General features: G+C 42.6%; 2 protein-coding genes across 2 annotated transcripts in view; one reads left to right on the top strand and one right to left on the bottom strand.

The window, feature by feature from the left end:
- LOC117584332 overlaps positions 1 to 20,348 on the bottom strand; it is a 42,023-nt gene that overhangs the window by 3,762 nt on the left and 17,913 nt on the right. The window contains exons 3-7 of the mRNA XM_034273163.1: positions 4,417 to 4,628; positions 3,068 to 3,203; positions 2,643 to 2,776; positions 359 to 481; positions 86 to 272 (exon numbers count right to left, since the gene is read on the bottom strand). Of these exons, the coding sequence (XP_034129054.1) occupies positions 86 to 272; positions 359 to 481; positions 2,643 to 2,776; positions 3,068 to 3,203; positions 4,417 to 4,628 (792 nt within the window). The remainder of the gene's footprint in view (positions 1 to 85; positions 273 to 358; positions 482 to 2,642; positions 2,777 to 3,067; positions 3,204 to 4,416; positions 4,629 to 20,348) is intronic.
- On the top strand, positions 4,847 to 5,469 carry LOC117584334. Its single transcript, XM_034273165.1, has 4 exons — positions 4,847 to 4,865; positions 4,915 to 4,999; positions 5,055 to 5,253; positions 5,310 to 5,469. Exons 1-4 carry the CDS (start codon positions 4,855 to 4,857, stop codon positions 5,438 to 5,440), a joined length of 426 nt encoding a protein of 141 aa, XP_034129056.1. The 5' UTR covers positions 4,847 to 4,854; the 3' UTR covers positions 5,441 to 5,469.

Genomic DNA, 20,348 nt, shown 5'->3' with positions numbered 1-20,348 from the left:
AGAATCTAGCTCAAAGCTTAAACAACATTTTCGTATTTTTACTCAGCCCAACCAAGCATTTTTCATAAGTTTTTTGATTGCTTACCCGAATAGTAGGTCAAATATGATTCATTGTGATCCTCGAAGCCCCTCTCGCCATTCGTATGCTCATCGAGGGGATAGTTGTTGATGTCGTAAGATCTGCCAGAGGCCATTATCCTGGGTCTGTCCTCCTCAATGACACTCTCCATTTCCTCCTTGAAGATGTCAAAGATATTGGCCGTGCACTTGAGCTAACAAACCAGAAAGGAAGAAACTTTATTAGAGTCTGAATAGAACCAATTTTGCGAGTGTGTCTTCGCTTGGGTCTTACGCTTACCCTCATCTGACCCTTGAGAAAATGCTGAGTGGTGACCATGAAATGTATGGCACTTGTAACCGATTCCAGTGTGGTATTCTCCTGCTTCTCAATCTGATACGTCTTGATGTGATGCGGTGGCACCTATGTGAAAGCACAAGGAGAAAGAATGTCAAGTGCGATTCAAACGTGCATCTGCTCCAATTTCCAACATAATCCATTTATAAATATCTATCAATGGGACAGCTGCAGCCGCTGCTCCCAATGAAGTGTGCCCCCTCAAAATGATGTATGAAAGGGATAACTATCCCAAAAGCCGACACTTCTCCTACCGCCCAAAAAAAGAAAGGGAACCGTGCCACAGCACAGGCAAATTTATAACTTATGAATGATGAATAGATTTACGCTTGAGTGATTAGCTAGAGCAGAGAGCCCAGAACTATGGGGTGAAGATGAAGATGGAAGGACGACGACGACGATGACGATGATGATGGTGTATCACCATGATAGGGAGGCGCCAAAGGACATGCCAGAAAGCTGGGCTGTAGACGAGGCCACTTTGTTTGCGGTGAGTTTAGTTTGAAGTGCCTCTGCAGATACCGTTGCCTGACCCAACCAGCCACCTAGCCATCTAGCCACCCAACCAGCCCACAACTGACAGCACACATGATGGTGGCTGGTGGCCCTGCTGGTGGTGGTGGAGGTGGTGCCGAGGGAACGGAACGGAGAGTGGTGCTCCTGTTGAAATGCGCTCGTTAGCTAAAAGATCAAGTGGCCGCACCCACCGCATGGTGTAGGCAACACTTAAGTGTTGTTTGTGTTAGTTTTCTCTCTGCATTTTTATCATACGCAAACACACACACACACACATACACAGCTTATATCTATATAAATATATATTTTTAGCTGCTTGCTTGTTTTCAAAATGATTAAATCTTAAATTGAAATTCCGACAATTTTGTTGTTTTGCGAGGTCTTCCTGGTATTGGGGTTCAATTTTCATGGCTGAGAAAGGGTGTACAAAGTTTTTTTAGATTCTTTGGTATTAATTTTAAACGAGAGAAAAATTTTAACATTGAAAAAGCTTATCAATAAATTTATTTTTTATGCACTCAATCGGTAAACAAAATCAACTTACAGCACCCAAAACTCTATCAACTTTTACCAAAACACACACACAGAAAGAGCAGCCACAAATATGAGTTATGAGCGGAGGCGGGGCTTTGACATTGACATCGCATTTACTATACTCCAGCCGCCAGCTAACCCCTTGCCGCCCCCTCTTTGCAAGGGCAACAATAACATTTCGTAATGCCCTAGGTGGAGGAACGTCACAGCTCTGGCCCATAAAAACGAAATGAAACGAAACGCAAAGGAAAAACTAGCTGACAACCTAAACGTTTCTTGAAAAACCAAACGCAAAATGCCGGGACATGTCAGCCTTCTCTGCACCACGCACCCCGAGAGCCACAGCCCACAGCCGCAGCCACTCCACGGACACTGCTACTCTCCCTCTCTCTCTCTCTCTCTCTCTCCGGACACCTGTGCGCAATCATGCGAGGCGGCCTGACGGCAGCTGGGCGAGGACTGGCGGGAGGCAGTGTGACCTCCTGTTGGAGTCGACGGCTGTGGTTGCGGCCATAAAACATCCAACGCAGCAAAGGCGAAAGGCATAAAAACTGACGGCCTATCAAAAAATATATATATCTGACTGGAGAGAGAGAGAGAGAGACAGCCGAAGGGACGGCAGACCGAAGGGGCATGAATCTAGGCAAATAAAAACGTTGCAGAAGATGAGTAGGAACAAACACACACTCGCACAGGTGCCAAAAAGTGTGTAAAAAAAGAGAAATGCATGGCAAAAACAATGCTCCACTTTCCTATAGGTATGTATATTTCTAAGTGCAAAATAGTGGGAAAAAAGAATACGAATGGAAAAGCTTTTTTAATATTTTAAATTATAATTCAGTTGTAAACTTTTATCACATTAATCCACTACAAATATTTCAGTTTATATTCGTTGTTTCGTTTCCTTCCAGCTATCTCTCATTCTGTTAATCAGTCCTTCATCTATGCCAGTTGTATTTAACGAGTTTTACCCAACCCAAGGCCCCACTCAAACGAAAGTACCAGCAATTAGTCCCCCGCTTTGGCCAATGACTAATTGAAAAACTGCCTGCCATCAATTGAAACCGATCAAACCCGTTGCAGCCGCTCACTTTCCTTTGCGCTTCTAATTGAAGGGAATGGGCGAAGTAGGCGTGTCCAGCAGCGGATAGCAGTGGTAAACGAAACCAAAACTTACCACAATACCATTAATAGTCCATGTCAAATTAGCAGCCGGTTTCGAGTATTTAATTGAGCAATTGCCATCGACCAAATCGCCAATGCGATAGCGCGCCTGTATCCCGGTGACCACGGTGTGCTCTTCCGGCAGCTCTGCAAAGAGTGGATGGAGATGCAGAGAGAGGAGTGAGACAAGGAACGGAAATGTAAAATTTGCTTTTGGCGCCAAAAAAAAACAGGAGAGAACCAGAGCCAGAGTCAGAGCCAGAGGCAGAGCCAGTGGCAGGCTGCAACACGTTTGTTCTAATTAATTTGCTTGCCACCGCCGCAATTTCTGGTGCCCTTCTCTGTCCCTTTCCGGCTCCTTGTGCACTTTTTAACCCTATACATATTTTGATTGCATATCCCTTTATGGGTGTATGCGGGCTTTTCTGTTTTACTTACCAACCACCTCCATTTCGCCGGACACCATGGCGGTCTGGAATGTGGGCGCCTCCACAGATATTTCGCATGTAAATTTGCCCGAAATATTCAACGGCACCGACTGCAGTACGACATGACTTTGATTCGAGAGGTTGCGCTGCATGGGGAGAGAGGAGCAAAAGAAGCGTCAAAGAAAGTGGTGGAGGTACGTGAAAGGAAATGAAGAACCTAATAAAAATTAGTTGGGCAAAAATTGGCTGGACGCGGTGCATAGAAATTGAATATAACCCACCTGCAAGGGCACAAGTGAAAAGGAACGAAATGAAAAAAGAATTTCGTCTTGGTTATGAATGGCAAAGTGAGCAGCGTGATAAAAAGGTGAGTCGGTGAGTGAAAAGTGACTGCAAATTGAGGGTATAAAGGTGAAGAGTTGAATTCAAGGCTGAAGGGGTCATCTGCCTTTGATGAAGATTTGCTTTGACTCGAAAGGGATTTGACTCGTGGTGTTTGACTCATAAGTGTATTTCGAATGCTTTGGAAATTGTATCCCAAAACATTTATTAATTGATGGAATATTCGCAGAATTGTTTTAAGTATTCCCAGACCACTTTTATATTCATTTTGAACCACAATTTGCGTATTATTTGCTTACACATTTATTTGGCATATTTCGTACATGGAATTTAATCTTTGTGGGAAAAAATGATGAAACCTCACGCGGCAATTCACTTAATAAAAATCAAATTTAATAAATTGCATTTAACATGGGGTTTAATGTGGATGTGGGTGGAGCGGGATCATTTCGCTGAAGTTCGTTCGGCTGTTTAACCCAATTTGCTGGCGTCGAACCCTAATTGGCTTTCTCTCATTATAGGGTATAACAGAGGATAACCAGAAAATTCTTCACCATACAAAATGAAGCTTATCTGCCTGTGATGAATATCATGCAATGCAATTTTTAGAGGCTCCAATTTAAATCTTCTCCTAAAATCAGCAAATTAATCTTCGAGGGTATTTTGCAGTTGCATCTTTTAGCCCCTCACTGATTGGCCATTTTTGTCGCTGGTCCTTTATGCAATCTGTATATATTGTTTTTTAATGAGCCGCAAGTCAATCGCAAGCGCGACTAATTGGCCACGCCCAACAACTTTTAACGGATTCGTCTACGGATGGACTGGCATAATTACAGCGCTCAGTTGGAGCCAAAATGTAAGGGAAACCGCTGCTGTGGCAGTGGGTGGAGAGTGGGTGACTGGCAATCAGCCATTATGGATATAATTTACACGCATCTGCAGTAACATGTGCCCTTTATGGCAATCGAGAGGGGGATTGAGGATGGTATGGCAGGACATTCCATGTGTGATACTCACCTCAACATTGAGACCACTTGTCATGGCGAAGACCTTCATGGCAGGATTCTCCTTGGGTGTGTAGCGATAAAACTCACGCTTGCCCTTATACCATTTCACCGAATATAGAGTATCATTTTCCATATCGTAATTACACGTGAACAAGGCATTACTGCCACGTTTCACCGCCTGTGGTATCATTACCGAGACATCCTTGAGTGCCGCAATAAAATCTGCAAATAAAATGAGTTGCACTTTAAGTTAAGGCTACTGAAAGTCTGTTGTCTTTAATTGGTAAAAATATGCAGTTTAATGTATCGTTTGTAACACATAATTAAGATTAAATATAACCAGCATGAGATTTAAATGCCAAGCTGAATTTTCCACTGGTTCCCCCGTAATCGGCATACAAAATTCGAAAATGTTTGCCACCATATTGGGTTGGATTTTCCGGCAGTAATGCCGCTCAAGTAGGTTGCTCGCATAAGTATCTCAAAATATTTAAGCAAAAAGGAAAAGTTTTGCAGTCGCTGCCAGCCTCCTCCTCCTAGGCCTACCCGGCCATGAAGCCGCCTGCAGCAAGCCAAGCAATGCCATTGCCAGAGTAAGTGTGCAGCCAAGTCGCTCTGTCAGCCTTTATTTGTTTCCCATCTGTGCAGACGAATATGACCGGGCACTTGGTGACGTTTGCTGTCTGGTATCCTGTGCCCATCCACATGGGAGCATGTCAATGGTCGAAATATCCCGACACGTTCAAGCGAAGGTCGAACAAGCACAGGTTTAGGGTAATTATTGGCACTGACGACCGGAACTTTGTGGTGGAATATATATGCCTCGATATCGGAAAGCAGCCTAAAAGTAAGAGAGAGATGTCCCCAGTGCAACAAACAATAATCGAAGAAATTCTTTTGCAGTTGAGACTGTGATCTACACCAAAAGCGAACGGCCCAGGGCCCTCGTCATCAAGCAAATTGTTTCCGTTCACACGAAAGTCGGCTTGGATGAGTCCAAAATCTGGTATTGCAAACCCCAAAGAAAAAAATAAAATCACCTTCGCAGAGAACTTTACACAAATTTCAATTAGTGGCGCATTTTTATTATTTTCTGCCGAACCAATTTCGTGAGGCCACAATAACAACATTGACCTTAACTAAAGGGGTAGAGCGAGTGCCCAGCCACTGTGCTGAGTAGAAAATTGACCTCCATTCTCCCACCCTCTGTGTCCATCTCCACAAGAATCCAATGGGATGCTAACTACTATTCCAGCCATCCCTTTGAAAAGCGAACGAGCATCTGACCTGACCGCCAGCTTCCGTTGTTGTGTCTCCCCCCCATCCGCTGGCCATTGCTTCATATGACAACACAAAATGTTGCAACAAAGTTAAAGCCGAACTGGTCATCTAGTTCCCCACTCATTTTCCGTTTTTCTTTCCTTTTGTTTTTCTCTGGGCCAGGCGATTGGAGTTGAGGCATGATGAAGCAAATGTCTCTGACTAGAAACACTTTAATTTGCTTGCGATGATCTTTCGGAATAAGAAGAATAAGGGTAAGAATAATTAAGAAAAACTTCCCCACCATTGGTATTTAAATAATTGTTTAAAGTAATTCGATCCGAGAGAATGTAACATATGTAAATTCAGATGCAAAAGTAATATTTATTCCCTGAGTTGCTTCGCATTCCATTTACAGGTAATTCCTCCATCGAACCCCCACGATTCTTCGTAACTATTTTTTGTTCAAACTTTCTTCAATGCCAATCCTTTTTTTTTTAGATTTTGTTGCATTTTGTTTTTCTGATTGTACCTTTTGCACAATGCTTTTGTTTCCCATATTGACCCATATAACGAGCGAGCATTTTGTTGCACCTTTTTCTGCCCCACTCGATGTGGCTGCATTTATCGCAACGTTGGTGGTCAAGGAACCTGTGCGGGAGTCCTTCAGCTGCACATTGTTGTTTAGCAGTGACCTCCCAAAACCAAAGCCCTACACCCATGCACTCCATTCCATTACAGCAAACAACCACAACAACAACAACAGTCTATGACATTTTATTTTGTTATAAAAAAGTTTTACAATCTACGTTTGTTAAGTATTTTAACGGTTTTCTCTACGTAGATGTATGTGTGTGTCCCCTCTGCCAGTGTAATGTAAACCAATGAAAATAGCAGGGGCCACTCTTTGTATCATTCACCTGCCCGCAGAGTGGGTTGCTTCCCTGTCTCCTTTCGGTGTTTATCTGTCAGTTTATGTTTACAAATGTCCACTTTTAATGGTACACCATTTAGCTGGAGGGACGCCTAACCCGAGCAGAGCTGCAATAAACTGACACAGAGGGTCACCACAGAGTCAGGTCTTATCGCACTCGTACCCCCTTGCAGTTAAGTTACAATGCCTTCAGCCTTTAGCCACGTTCACAACAGGACTTGGATTTAAAGTCGAAGTCTTTGTTCGAGTCGCTGTTAAAGTATTTTTTTGGCGCTGTCTCCCCACATGCTTGAAAATGTAATTTTCTGATTTACTGGCATTACTTTGTTGATTCGATTTCGTTTTCGGCGCGGCCACTGACCTCCCAACAGAGTACATGTTTGCAATAAAACTTCACAGACAAAATGCATTTAATTTGGGCGCATTAAGTTATATTAAAAGCTGATCCAAAGTTAAGCAGCCAAACAAAGTGCCAGGCCAGACATCGCAAACAAACAATCAGGGAGGACTGAAGCTGCACTTGGGTTGGGGATGGGTGTCAAAAGAAGGTCTCCACTAAGTTGGCTCGTAAGTGGTACATTTCCACGCTTAAGCCAGGCCCCCCCAAAAAATGTACATAAATATATGTATGTGCTGAGGGCAGACCCAAAGCAGACTCCAGACCAAGACGCGACCACAGAACTCGACCAGAAAAAGGGAGGCCGAACTGGAGAAGCGGCAACCCACTGATGACGATGATGGCGACGACGGGAGTTGTAGCTGACATGGCTGTCAGCATGTAGCCAGACCTCGACCAACGCCATCAACACCTCTCTCGTCCTTCTCCTTACTCGTTTTGCAGTCATTTCAACTTTGGAATTTCAATAAGAGCCTCTGTCTCGGCGAAAGCGAAATGCCGCAGGTGGCATTGGTAGGCATACGAGTACACAGTCCACAGTCCACAGTCCACAGGGCGGAGAATGGCAGCAAAAGCAAACAATCCAAAAAGTAAATACATAAATTAAAAGTGTAAAGGCGAAAAATGTTTAATGCGTGAGTGGATGTGTCGAGATGGACTCAAATGGAATGGTTCGCCTGCAGGGGCTGCAAAGAGGAGGTGCGCAACTTGTAATGAACCAATTGGGAATAAATTCAATAAATAGAAATTAATTAGTTTCGATTGGTAAACAAGGAAACGAGCTTCATAAAATCTTCGTAAATTTATTAGCCATCAATCGAAGTCTATATTTTTTTTTCGAAACCCACGTAACTAAACATTTTTCTATCCTTGCTCTGGCGGGGGCGCCCGTTTTTCCACCATTTGATGTTGTTTTGGTTTATTTTTAAACAATTTTTTATCATCAGCTGTCAATAGTTCAGGCGGCAGACCCGCCAAAAAGGGAACAGCCAGAAAGCACAGATGCAGCGAGGAAAGTCATTACATAAAAATGTTTTATGTTTCTCCATTGGAACTTTGACCAGGCAGCAGCAGCCAGACAGAGAGGAGTTGTTGTTGCTGTTGTGTAACACGCTCCCTGGGCTTGGAAGTAGTCCAAAACTTTCACGTATAAACACATTTTTGCTGCTCTTTGTTTGTTTCTCTTTTTTTTTTTTATTTGCTAGCCATAAAAACTAAAAAATCGCCAAATAGAAATAAACGCATTTTTATATGTATCTGTATTTATGAACCTCATAAATATGTCAAATAAATAACGAAACAGTCAAAATATTGTGCCCAGCTCGTCTATGACTGTGGGCCAATATTTGCCATCATTTTTGGGAATACTTCGCCATGCTGGTTGTTTCGATTTGTTGAACTCTATTTATTTACAATGAGAAATACGTTTATGAGATGGTTATAAGTTCTGTTTTTAATTCAAAATAATTGCATTTTCTAACTTCTAAATTATGAATAGAAATTGTGTCATAAACTATCTCAGAAAAATTATGTTCATGCACAAACCATAATTCTCTATTCAAATAAAAGCAAATTAAACCAAATTGTGTCTGCTCTTCCCACAACCATTTGATAATATATTATTCAAAATCAAATACCCCCAAAAGCGCAGAAGCCGCCGCCTTCAAAATTGTCCGCTAATTTGGGTATTTCTTTTATGTTTAGGTTTATCTTTTGTTTTAATGTTTTTGGTTGCATTTTGTTTGTTGGAGTGTCATAAAAGTGTGCCGCAAACTTGTTCGCTCTTCGCGCCGCGCCGCGCCGCAATGCAAAAACAAATACAAATGCAAAAGCTCAGCCCGCAGACGATTTCATTATAGAATAAACTTGGAAAAAAAACAACACTCACATAATGAGTATCCAGAGAGGGCGAAGCTTAGAGATGAGGGCAACCTAACCCAAAATGGGCTACACACCCACACACTGCCGTGCAGGGAAAACCAAAAACAGAGTTTCGCAGTTTGCTGCATACCCAAAAATGTTTGTCACTGCAGTGCACTCACACAGATACGCACACACACACACTCACCCACACTATGCACTCACACACACAAAGGAAAATGGCACTTTGTGGTGTTTTCCAAAATGGGGGAGTGCCAGTGTGTTTTTTTCGGGGGAGGCGAAGGCGAACCGTTCGGCGCTGGGGCTATTAAATAAACATGCAAATTATTGCGCAATTTTTGATTACGATTTTTCAACAAGGGGAGGAACCATCACCCCCAACAGCAGCATCGCAGCTCTGTCTCTCTCTCTCTCTCTCCTGCATATTTGTATATGTAAATCGGCATCAGTCGCAGCCACCAACCAGACCAGACCAGACCAGACGAGACCAGCCCAGCCCAGAACCATTGTATCTGGATCGCTCTCGTCCTGCCCTGCAATCTTTGCATGCATTCAACGCCTATTTTGCATACAAATTTTATTATTATTGTATTGAATTCGAGCCCTGACAATACCCGCTCTTTTCCAGCCCTCGAAAATGCGTTTTTTGTGCTTGGTATTTGGTTTGGTTTTTTGTTGTACTTTGTTTGGTTTTGGCTATTCAGGTTTGCCTATATTTTTTTTTGTCGGAATTATGTTAAATGAAAATCTGTGCAATTTTCGCATGACACTTGTTCGTTGTCATGTTTTTCCTCTATGCATTGTGGGCAATCACAGGGGGAACCGAGAGGATATGTTGGGAGACATTGGATCAGCTATGTCAAAGATATTTCCTGCAATTGTAAATGTTTGAACGAAACAACTTGGTTACTCGAAATGAGGATATAATCAATCGCAGATAAATGCTTTATACTCTTCAAATCCTACTTTAACTGTTTCCACTTTATCTGGGGGACTCTTTTACTTAGTTGTAGTAATTTATTTAGGATTATTTCCGTCGTGGCTCTCCCTATGATATGTTCCGCATGTAGATATCTCATTATTTTTCCATTTATCAAACCACAAAGAGCGAAAACCAGGCCACCAACCTATCATAATGCGAATATAAAGAGAGAAAACTGAAAGAGAAACAGCAAAATACAAAAAAAAAAAACTTTAATGACAAATCAAAAAGAAATCTATATCTACGATATGATGTGTTGAAAATATGATAAAAGGAAATTCAGAGAAAAATCCGTCAAACAAAGGAGGAGGAGGAGGAGAAAAAGAAAAATTCAAAGACTATTTGGTCATGCATTTGACATGTCATCTCCAGGACCAGGACCAGAACCAGGACCAGGGCAAGAGGGCGGATGGCTGGCTGGGTTGTTGGGTTGTTGGAGCGACTACAAAAGCAGGACTCTGTGCATGGCATTCATTTGGGTTTTGCATGAGTGTCTGTGTGCCTGTCGCCCTGCGAGTCTGTTCGTATTGGTAGGCGACCGCCAAAGCGTCGCCAGAAGCACCATCGCACATGGCAACAACAAGACCCAAAGTTCGACTGCTCTCCAGTTGGAAGCCACTCCCTCAACGAGCACTTCATCGGTCGCAAAGAACTTTCGGTAAAAACTCATTTCCATTGATATGCAATGAGCCACTGGCGCTGGACGTTGGGCACTACGGATGAGGCGATGGCTTTGTGTCATATTTGGAAATATTTTGTTGGAACTCTGTGAAGATGTCAAGGAATATGTGAGGATCACCTAAGGTAAAAGAATGGATACGCCAAGCAAAACTGTGTTTGATACAAGTTCTCTCACTTTTTTTATGATATTTCTCTCTCTCCTGACACATGTACCAGAGTATTTCATGTAGTTTGACTTGGTGTGACATTTTCGCACAGCCATTCACTCCCAGGCGACCCAACACAATTGGTTCTCAGTTGAAAATGCTTCTGTTTGTTCGCCCATTTTATTCCGCCTGTCAGTGGGCAGGGGCCAGTGGGCAGTGGATGACAGGTGGGCAGGGCTTGGAGTGTGCAACGTGGCAAATATAGACATAAACGGTCTGTCCCGGTGCCCGTGCTCCCATGTGTGTGTGTGTGTGTGTGTTCGAGAGTGTGTCCACCACCTGACAGACAACAGTTGCTGAAAGCCCGCATGCAAAATGCATAGATACAAATACACTTTTTGCTTTTTTCCAGCTCTCGGTTTCCGTTAACAGAAATCTTGCATGGCCAGCTGCAATTGCAGGTGATGGATCGATTTGTTTGGACCCCAATCGCCCAATCCCAGGACCGGGGCCATTTTGTGCATAAATTAAAATCTTGTATTTCTTGTAAATATTTGTTGCGAAAAACGATTTCTTGCATATGCGCTCTTAGAATTCGCATTGCATGAGGGATCCCATGAATGCTTCAACAACTGACAACCGCTTTTCGAAATGTTTGTGGACATTTTTCAGAGATTTCAGCTTGCAATGTGTGTCTAAATGGTGCAAAAAGAATGATGTCAGGGCTGTTATATAACCATCTTCAGAAATAATTTGATTTTGATTTTGCCAAAAACAAAAGAAAACAATGCTAAAAATTCCAATTGCTTGAATGAAGTTTGCACATGGCTTAGAGTAAATGGTGACGGGATGTCTGGTATCTTAAGACCATCCACTTAGAGGCACTTCTCAGCCATGCCTAAAATCCCAAGATATATTTTGGACTAGTTTAAAATTAAGAAATAATTCTGCAAAATAAAACTTCCATTCTGTGATTTTATGTTTCTGTTTATGCATCTTTTGCAATAAATTTAATTTAAAATTGCCTTGAAAATATATTTTTAGTTACTTCCATTATCGTTTTCGCTTCTGTGATTAAACTTTAAATATTTGTCAGAGTTCGTTACTGAATTGAGCGCAATGGAAATCGTGAACTGTGACTGGTACCGGACTGCCACAAAGTTATTAACAAAAGAGCGCATATAAAGGCCATGATTGGCTGTCTATCGTTGGCTGGGCCGGCATTCTGGGCCGGCCCGTCAATGATTCTTTCTCTCTCCCCATTTCTGAACAATTTCTGTGGCCATCCGAGAGTTTTGTACAGTGACGGTAACTATATGCGACGAATGCGATATATATATTCATATAGGTACATGTCCGCTCTGTTACTTGCCCAGACATTCCGACGTCAAACAAACCAATTTTCGGTGTTTTTCCAATAACGTGTCCCAGGCACTCACTCCCTGCAGCCAGCCAGCTGCCTTCTGCCGCCGCGTCGTATTCTGTTGTGCTTTTAACTGTGAACTGCAAATTGTTGGTTTCTGCTGTTTTTTGTTCTGCTGCCCGAAAGGATGACAGCATGAAGTGGGTATGGGCTGGGGCTTTGGTAACAGCTGCGCTGTTAAAAATCGAAACGAAGTCTGACTCTTTGGCCAGACTGAGCGTTCTTAATTAAGGCATTCTGATAGAGAACTCCATGCCCGACAATGGACAATAAACGACTGCAACTTTTCCAACTGTCCAACTGTCCGACTGTCCGACTGTCCGCCTTTTTGTCCCCGTTCATATTGTTACTGCTCCTTTTTTTTAAATGGACAGTTTACCCATTTGCGTATTGCCTAACCAAACAAAAAAACACACACAAAAGTGTGCACAGAGGTAAATATCAGGTTGCCAGAGTCCCAAAATATCAATTTATCTTTGGTGGTCCGGCAGCAGAACAGAGTCCAGAGCCCAGAGCCCAGAGCCCAGAGGAGAATGGTGCATGCTCTGCATGCTCAACTGCGGCTGGAACTCCTGTGGCACGTAATGCTGCAATTTCTCAAAAAAAATCAACGAAGAAGCAGCTGCTGCTGCTGCTCCTGAGAGGGGAGTGCCTTGCTTATGCAATGCTGACGCATAAGTAGCAAGTTGATTTCGGTTAGCTTTCGGCTATCGGTTCAGGTATGGAAAAACTGTCTGAAACAAAATAAATTACAAAACAATGCTGCTGTTGGGCAGGGGGTTGAGGGTTTGTCTACGCCTTTGCAGTTTGAGCTGCTGTCTGCCATTTTATAGCACCTTTGCCATCATTGTTTATGCTGCTGCTGCTGCTGCTGCTGCTACTTGACATGCTGGCATCTTTCGGATCTGTGGGCACTATAATCTACGGAAATGTATGCTGGGGGGCATGGACAGACAGACAGACAGACAGACAGACAGACAGATAAAATATCTTTGAATACCTTTGTTCACAGTCATTTTCTGTATATTTTGCTAACGCCACTCAAATGGAGCATCTTGAGGGGATTATTGATTGCTCGTTGGCTGAAGTTGATTGTTTGACATTAACATTCTAAAACTTGCAGATGATTTGGGAAGTGAATAATCAGCTGAACATATCCAATGCCTCCAATGATCCACAAACTAAAATCTCTTCGATAGCCAGACCAGCAGCTTCCAGACAATCCTTATCTCATGATAGCCCACACATTGATTTCAATTCCACTCAGCACAAACATTACGTGTCTCTGTCCCATGGTCATACTCCTTTTGACAGGCCAAGAAGCAACCAGAAAACCACAAGACAAGCCTTGGCCTTGTTTTCCCCATTTTAATTGATTGTAGCGTCTTGATTTATAACATGCCCATGCCTCACTTTGATATATGTAAATATATTTGATTTATTGGCTGAGGCCGAGCCTGTTTTCTAATTGTGTAAATGTTTTGGTTTTTGTTTGCCTCGCATCATCGATTGGCCATATATCATCTGACCTCGGGGGCTGAGTCAACCATTTGCGCATTGATCAAAAGCCCAAATCCTAAATTTCAAAGAAACAAATCCTCAAATGAGATGTCAAATGCAAAATAGTCTCCGAGTACCTTTCTCTGAGTGGAAGGACACTATTACGCAGCCCCACATGACAGCCACATCGAGCATGTGGCCTACAGCAGCTTCCTGTGCGAGTTCACTTTCATTTCAAAGACCTTTCGACACCAGCTCCACACCCACAAAGCATTGTCCTTGCTCTAGGATCTTCCTTTGGCATGTGGGGCTCCGTTTTGGTTTGGATTGGGCTCTGCCTGCTTTTGTATTAATTGCTGTGACATATTTAAGTTGAGATTTTATTGTTCTCCGTGTTCCTCGGAAGCAGATTTCTTTCTTTGTCTTGTGCCATGTGCGATGTGTGTGTGTGCCTCGTCCAAATTGATTGAATTTACTACTTAAGTCAGGCTACAGAGGGGCTACGCTCCGAACCCCCAGCAAAGGCAGCTCTGCGCTGGCCATAAAGACTGTCGAGATGGAGAGGGACGCCCTTGCTGCACAGTGGACTAAGGAAGGTCAAGACCGCAGCAGAGATGTTTCCTTAAGTCATTAGGATTCCTTGCCCCACTGTGCCATCAAAGGGGAGTTGGTTGGCTTTAGAGACCAGGCAGAACATTTCATTTGAAATCCGCATGGCAAAAGCCAGCTAGGATTTGTAATGAAGATATACAGACACGCACAGACCGACAGGACATACACAAACACACATGTCTGACTCGAATCACTTAGTTTCGCATTACAAAGCTATCCTGACGCAGGAGTCCTCCTTCTGCTTGTGCGATTCTGCGCCCGATACTCATCGAACATATAAATTAATGAATGCGATGCTTATCAATAGTCAGCCCACAACAACTACAACCAGAAGGGTGTCCTTCTGTCTATTAGTTTGCTAGCTTTGTGTTCTTCTTTTTTTTCTGTGTCCATTCCTGTTCCTGTGCTATTTGTCTTGTATCCTTAGCACGGGCCGTGATTAAGTTCAAGTGACTGAGATTTGCAATGTCTTTGGGTTCCTTTCGGCCATCCGACCGTACGCTTGTCTAACTTAAAGTCAACAAGAACAAGAAGGCTTTGGCGATTCGGTTGCCTCACATTTGTCTTGTTCGCATTTAATATGGAACATTCATTTGATAAAAGACTTTGCTGTGGCCCCTTCAATCATCCCATTGTTCGCCTCAGGCTTATCCCCTTGGGCTCTGTCCGCCCACCAGTTCGTTCGGCTCGTGGGGGTATTTGTAATTCGGTTTTGATAAGCAGCAAAAGTCTCAACTGTATCGTCTGGCGGTTATCTGTTATCCACGAGTGGCTACGCGTCAGACGAGTCCTTATTTCGGCATTAGGCACATTCCCTTGGAAATCTGATTACGATGAGCAGAGGGAAGGATTTCCACAAGCAGGAGGTAGCTGTAAGGATTCGCAAATGAAATAGGAAGCTGTCTCCCACAATTTAACCAGATTAAGCATCGATATTTCGTTTCAACTAATTACTAGGAATAACCTTAAGTTGGGGTCGCAGTCAGAGACGGGGGGAGAGGCAAACCAACTTGAAATTTGAATTTCAATGAATGTCCGACACACATTGCCGGGCTCGTAATTCATCCAATGTTTGCGTTGACCACATAATGCACTGCCCAGTGCTACCTTCCCAGTCTCAGTCTCAGTGTCAGTCTCAGTATGTGGCGAGAAGGATGATAAACGATAGGCTAACCACACACTGAAGGACCATGTCCCCCATTCATAGTAATTTTAAAATGCAGTTATGCATGATTTTGACGCAATCGCCTGCAAAATCGAGCAGGAGGAGGAGGTGGAGCTGGAACTGCAGCTGGACAAGGCACATCCTGAAGCCTGGCAGCTGAATAGAGAGGCAATAAGCCGGGGCTCCTTTTGAGTTGGGAGCTGGGTAGCTGCTGTGGTAGGCAAATTCAAAGAAATCCAAATCGGATTCTCATCAAAATGCAATAAGTGGCCCCATAGATTTGCGTTTTCTGTGCCCGGTGGCAAATCTCGACAAAAACAGGCGGTCAGACCGGGGCCGAAGGAGAATCGAACTTCATTTGAATTCATGGCAGGACAATCTTAGAGCGGAGCAGAAGCGATTCGAATATTGCAGCACACTCACATTATTAGTTCATTGAGCCAAGAACTTTGTCGCTGATTGATTCTCCTCCCCCGAAAGTCAAGCCGAACATCTCGCAAGAACGAGAGAAAACTTTCTGCGAACTGCCATAATTTCTTAATCTACATCAACTGTTGACAGTTTTATTAAAAAAATGTCCACATCTGACATGCCAAATGTGAGCAAATGAACAGGAAACGGAAGCCATGCGACAAAACCAACTCACAAGAAGAAAGAAACAAGAAGAAGCTGGCGCAAGAATGAAACGAAACCCAGACCCGAAAACAACTCCAAAATATGTGTAAATTTTTGTTCAGAGCAAGTGCCAAGAGTCACTTGGATTTGTGTACAGCGAATTGAGCATATCGAAAAGTAACCAAGTATTCGTGGTACATAATCTCGAAGAAATTCTTAGTCCCAAAGAGAATCCAGCAGCCGTTGCTGCTGTACGAGCATCGACGGGTGGATGTAGAAATGAGAAAAGTTTTTGCCTCCTGGCCTGTTGTGGGGGCCACAGACCGATGGCATTTATTTTATATTTGTAGCAACTTTTTCGGGGTGAAATTTAGTTTAGTAATCAAAGCAAGAATTTGTCGACGGCACGGCGTTGGTGGTGGGGTGCCTTGGGTCGTTGCGGCGTTGCGGCGTCTCCCCAAATCTCCCGAAATTTGTTTGTTTTCGTGCAAAGGCATAAAGGACATCATAAGGGAAAGCAGCAGCGGAAAAAAAAGCAACCGAAACTAATGTAATGGAAATTCGAAATTATTGAAAATAAATGAAAACAAATAAATATTCCGTGAGCATTTTATGGTCCAAGGGATGATGTCCGCTTCTTCGAAGGCGATGGACCAAGGCGTCGACTGAGCTTCTTATTTATCCACTCCAGGGGATAAATGTCTTATAAGCAGAGGGTACCTTAGCTGCATAATCAAATATGTACGACTGAAGCTTTAGCTAAGCTCTTGAAATAGAGGTTTAAGAATAATTGATTCTGGTACAGAGTATTTGAAATATCATTTCTATATCTTTTTACTCAACCAATTCCCTTGTCGTTCGAGTCCGTGTAAAGCGTATTTTAATTATTGTTTTTTTGTGCCTAATTTCTCTTTCCATGTCTCGCTTAATGGCGTCTAAGTGTACAAATTGCCTAGATTAGGGCCTAAATTAAAAGTGAAATTGAAATAAATTAAATATTTTCCCAGCCACGCCCACACAAGAGCCCAAAAATCTAGAGCTTTCTGTGAGCCACTTTTTTTTGTTTGTTTTTTTTTTTTCAACAGGCGTTGGGGAATTTTCTTGATGGAATTTATGAGCATTTCGGGGCGGGACATTTCTTCGTGTTCTCTATGCTATTTATTTTTGGCCTGGGGAGACAAAATTAAGAACGACATGGTGTGCGAGAAGTGTTTATTATTTGCTGGAAAAATCAATTAGCGAAAATTTGAAAGCTTTTTATGGAATAAGTTTTGGGAATTACTTATTCAATGTCGAGTGTGTCTGAGCTTTCGTTTGGATTACAATTTATTGAAGAGATTTACTGGTTTATTGATTAGATCTTTAATTTGTTTTCTGATTATTGCAACCAGTACTAGTGTGGAACACGGATACCATCAAGACCATACCTTCGTGGCTACGTGGTTTACATTATATTGGACTGCAGCAAGTGCTAATTAGTGCTCAATGCATTTCCAATCCATTTGCAATGTAATTGAGAAAATTCAAGTTGAGTGCAAGATTAAACATCCATTTCCTGCCGCAGGGATAAATGCTTATGTTATGACATGTTTTAAATTTTCAGGTGCATTAGTGCAAAGTGCTTTTCCCCCGCCGAAAAAGATGTGAGAGAATGGCGGTGAAAAATGTCTGCGAATTGTGTGCTGAGCGAGACGAAGAGCTAAAATGCTCTTAACACTTTCCATCTTTTCTCTCATCTTCTTTCATTTCTTCCTTTTATTTTTTTCGTCTTTATGCGGTGGCTGGCTGCATGTGTGTGAATGTATGGCGTTTACCACCTGACACCCGACAGAAAAAAAGTGAGGTTGGACTGCTCTGAATTTTCGAATTAGATGAATGATCTTTAAAATAAAATAAATGTAAATAAATAAACACAAATAAGATTACAATCGAATACATATTTATTTATACATTCGCAACGTTTACAGCATTTAAGTGAGCATTTTTGAGGCTATAACCCTTTTCTTCTGTGCCTTCAACTCAATTTGTCAGCGACACTTTTGTCGCCCATTCCGTGCATCCTGGTGCTCCAGGTCTGCGTGTGTGTGTGTGTGTGTGTGTGTGTGTCTGCAGCTGTGTAGTGGTTAAAATTTAGCACAACATTCTTCCAGATGCAGCTGCTATAGTTTCAACCAAAACCCAACCCACTCCATCTCCTTTGTACCTTCCGTTCCACCACCTGCCACGCATTAAGGCCCCTTTGCCATGGCGCAAAATGCAATTTATACATTTCCGTTAAGCAAGCGAAATTCCTACAATATTTTTTCGTCTTCGGTTCCTTTCCCTTCTCTCCTCTGTGCTCAGCCTCGACATGTTTTTGCTTTTAGCGGAACGCTATACGGAAACGATAACAATGTGGCCATGCTGTTAGCCCCCTGCAGACTCTCCCACACGCGTAGACCCACCGCAAACCTCTTTTAGTTTGACAGGAATAGGTCCCCCGCCGCTTTGAACTAATTAAAATGTTTTCTAAGGGCATCCGGAAGTTGCATAAAGCAGCAAAGGCAAATCGGTTTGGGTAATTTATGGAAATAGGCCGCGACATTTTGCCAAACGCTTTTCCGCTGCTTTTTTGCATCTGTGCTCTGAGTAATCAAGGAAAGAAATATTTAATTTTCCAAATCAATAGACACGCTGATTGCATTGCACGACAATTGGCAACCCCATGGAAGGCAATAAATCTGGGCATGTGTAAGAGATGCTTTGGTATTTATTTGTTTAAATCGTGGATGGAGGCTGCCTCGAGTACTTTCTAGTTATTCGTGGTCAAAGCAAGAGGACAAACTGTCAGCTTGCATGACCAGAAAAGGAAGCTAAAATCAAGGGGGGGGGGGGGGGGGGGGGGGGAGTGGCACACAAAAATAATTGAATTCCCCAAATGCCAAAGTGGAATTTTAATTTGAACTCGACACTTCCTACATAGGTCGCCCCAATGCCCCCGAAAAACTCCCTGAATTGTTGCCACTGATTGCTGATCAGTATGCAAAATGTGTGCGTGCTAAAATCAGCGCAAAAAAAGCGCCTCGATTGGGGGTGGCGGAAGGCCAGCGACAGAGCCAGAGCCCGAGCCCGAGCCAGAGACAGACATTGTCACACGTACTTCCATCGCTCCCCTCGAATTGATGTCTTAGAAAATTAGCAAACGCCTTTTCGCAAAGTGCCCTCTCTCCTTTCGTGACTTGGCATTCTCGGCGACTTTTTCTCTGCACGCTTTTTGTCTCCTCTCCTCTTTCTTCACTTCCCTTTCCGCCTCTGCCAACGCTGAGAGTATGCAATGCATTATTTTATTGCAATCCCTGAATGAATGGGTTACTATTTGTTTCATGGGAAAATCTCATTTAATTTCCAGAAATCAAAAAGGGATCACAATCAATTTGTTTGGACTGTGCACCTGATGGCATGCGTAATTCTGTTTCAAAGTTAATTTGGTATAATTTCAAAAGGGTCACAAGAACTGAGGAAAATATGTAATTTAGAGAGACAGATTCCCTTCTTATATCTCTATATCGAAGGCACAGAACTAAGCGTATTAATTTTCTGTTTAAACTTTGATCAAATCCCTTTAGTATTGGGCATTTGCTAGACGAGGCGGTTAACTTAAATTTGTTTTAATCTTTTTTGGTATTTATTTTTAATATTGTTAAATTTGTTACTGGCCGAGCGAAAAGTTTTCACTACATAAAATATACATTTCGCCAGGATGTTTGGTCCACAGGATTTGTATCGACCAACACAAAAGCGACCGCCATTTTGGTTTAAAGTAATGGTAGCTCCATTTCTGTCTCGCTCTCTCTCTCTCTCTCTCTCTTTTTGACTATCTGTATCTGTCTCCGTATAGTGGCATTTATAAACGCATACATATGCATGAGATCATAAAGATTGTGACTGTATCCGTGGGTGTATGTGCGTTTTGAGAGTGCAATGCATTTGTCATATATGTGCACAGAAACAAAAAAACTCAAAGAAAATCTGCCTCACACAAACACACATGAGAATGCATAATGGCATGCATGTGTGCTACTCCCTGTCGCACTCTCTCTCTCTCTCTCTCTCTCTCTCTCTCTCTTACTCTCGGTAAGTCTCGTCAGCGGTATAATGAATGCATCCGGCATGCATTGAAAACTTGACTCATATTTCATAGCCAAAAAAAAGAAAAATATGAAGCAGAGTTTCGGTGAAGCAACTGTCAGATACCCTTTATATTATTATATAAATATTTCGTCAAATACTTTCAATCCTTCCATAAGGATTATGTGTGCCGTGTGATATTTAGATACGATAGTGGGAGAATCTTTTAGTCCTTCCAT

This window comes from Drosophila guanche, unplaced genomic scaffold, assembly GCF_900245975.1.
Source record: "Drosophila guanche unplaced genomic scaffold, DGUA_6, whole genome shotgun sequence".
In the NCBI taxonomy this organism is placed as follows: Eukaryota; Metazoa; Arthropoda; class Insecta; order Diptera; family Drosophilidae; genus Drosophila; species Drosophila guanche.
Note: the sequence above shows the minus strand (reverse complement) of the source record. Positions and strands in the feature narration are given on the sequence as shown.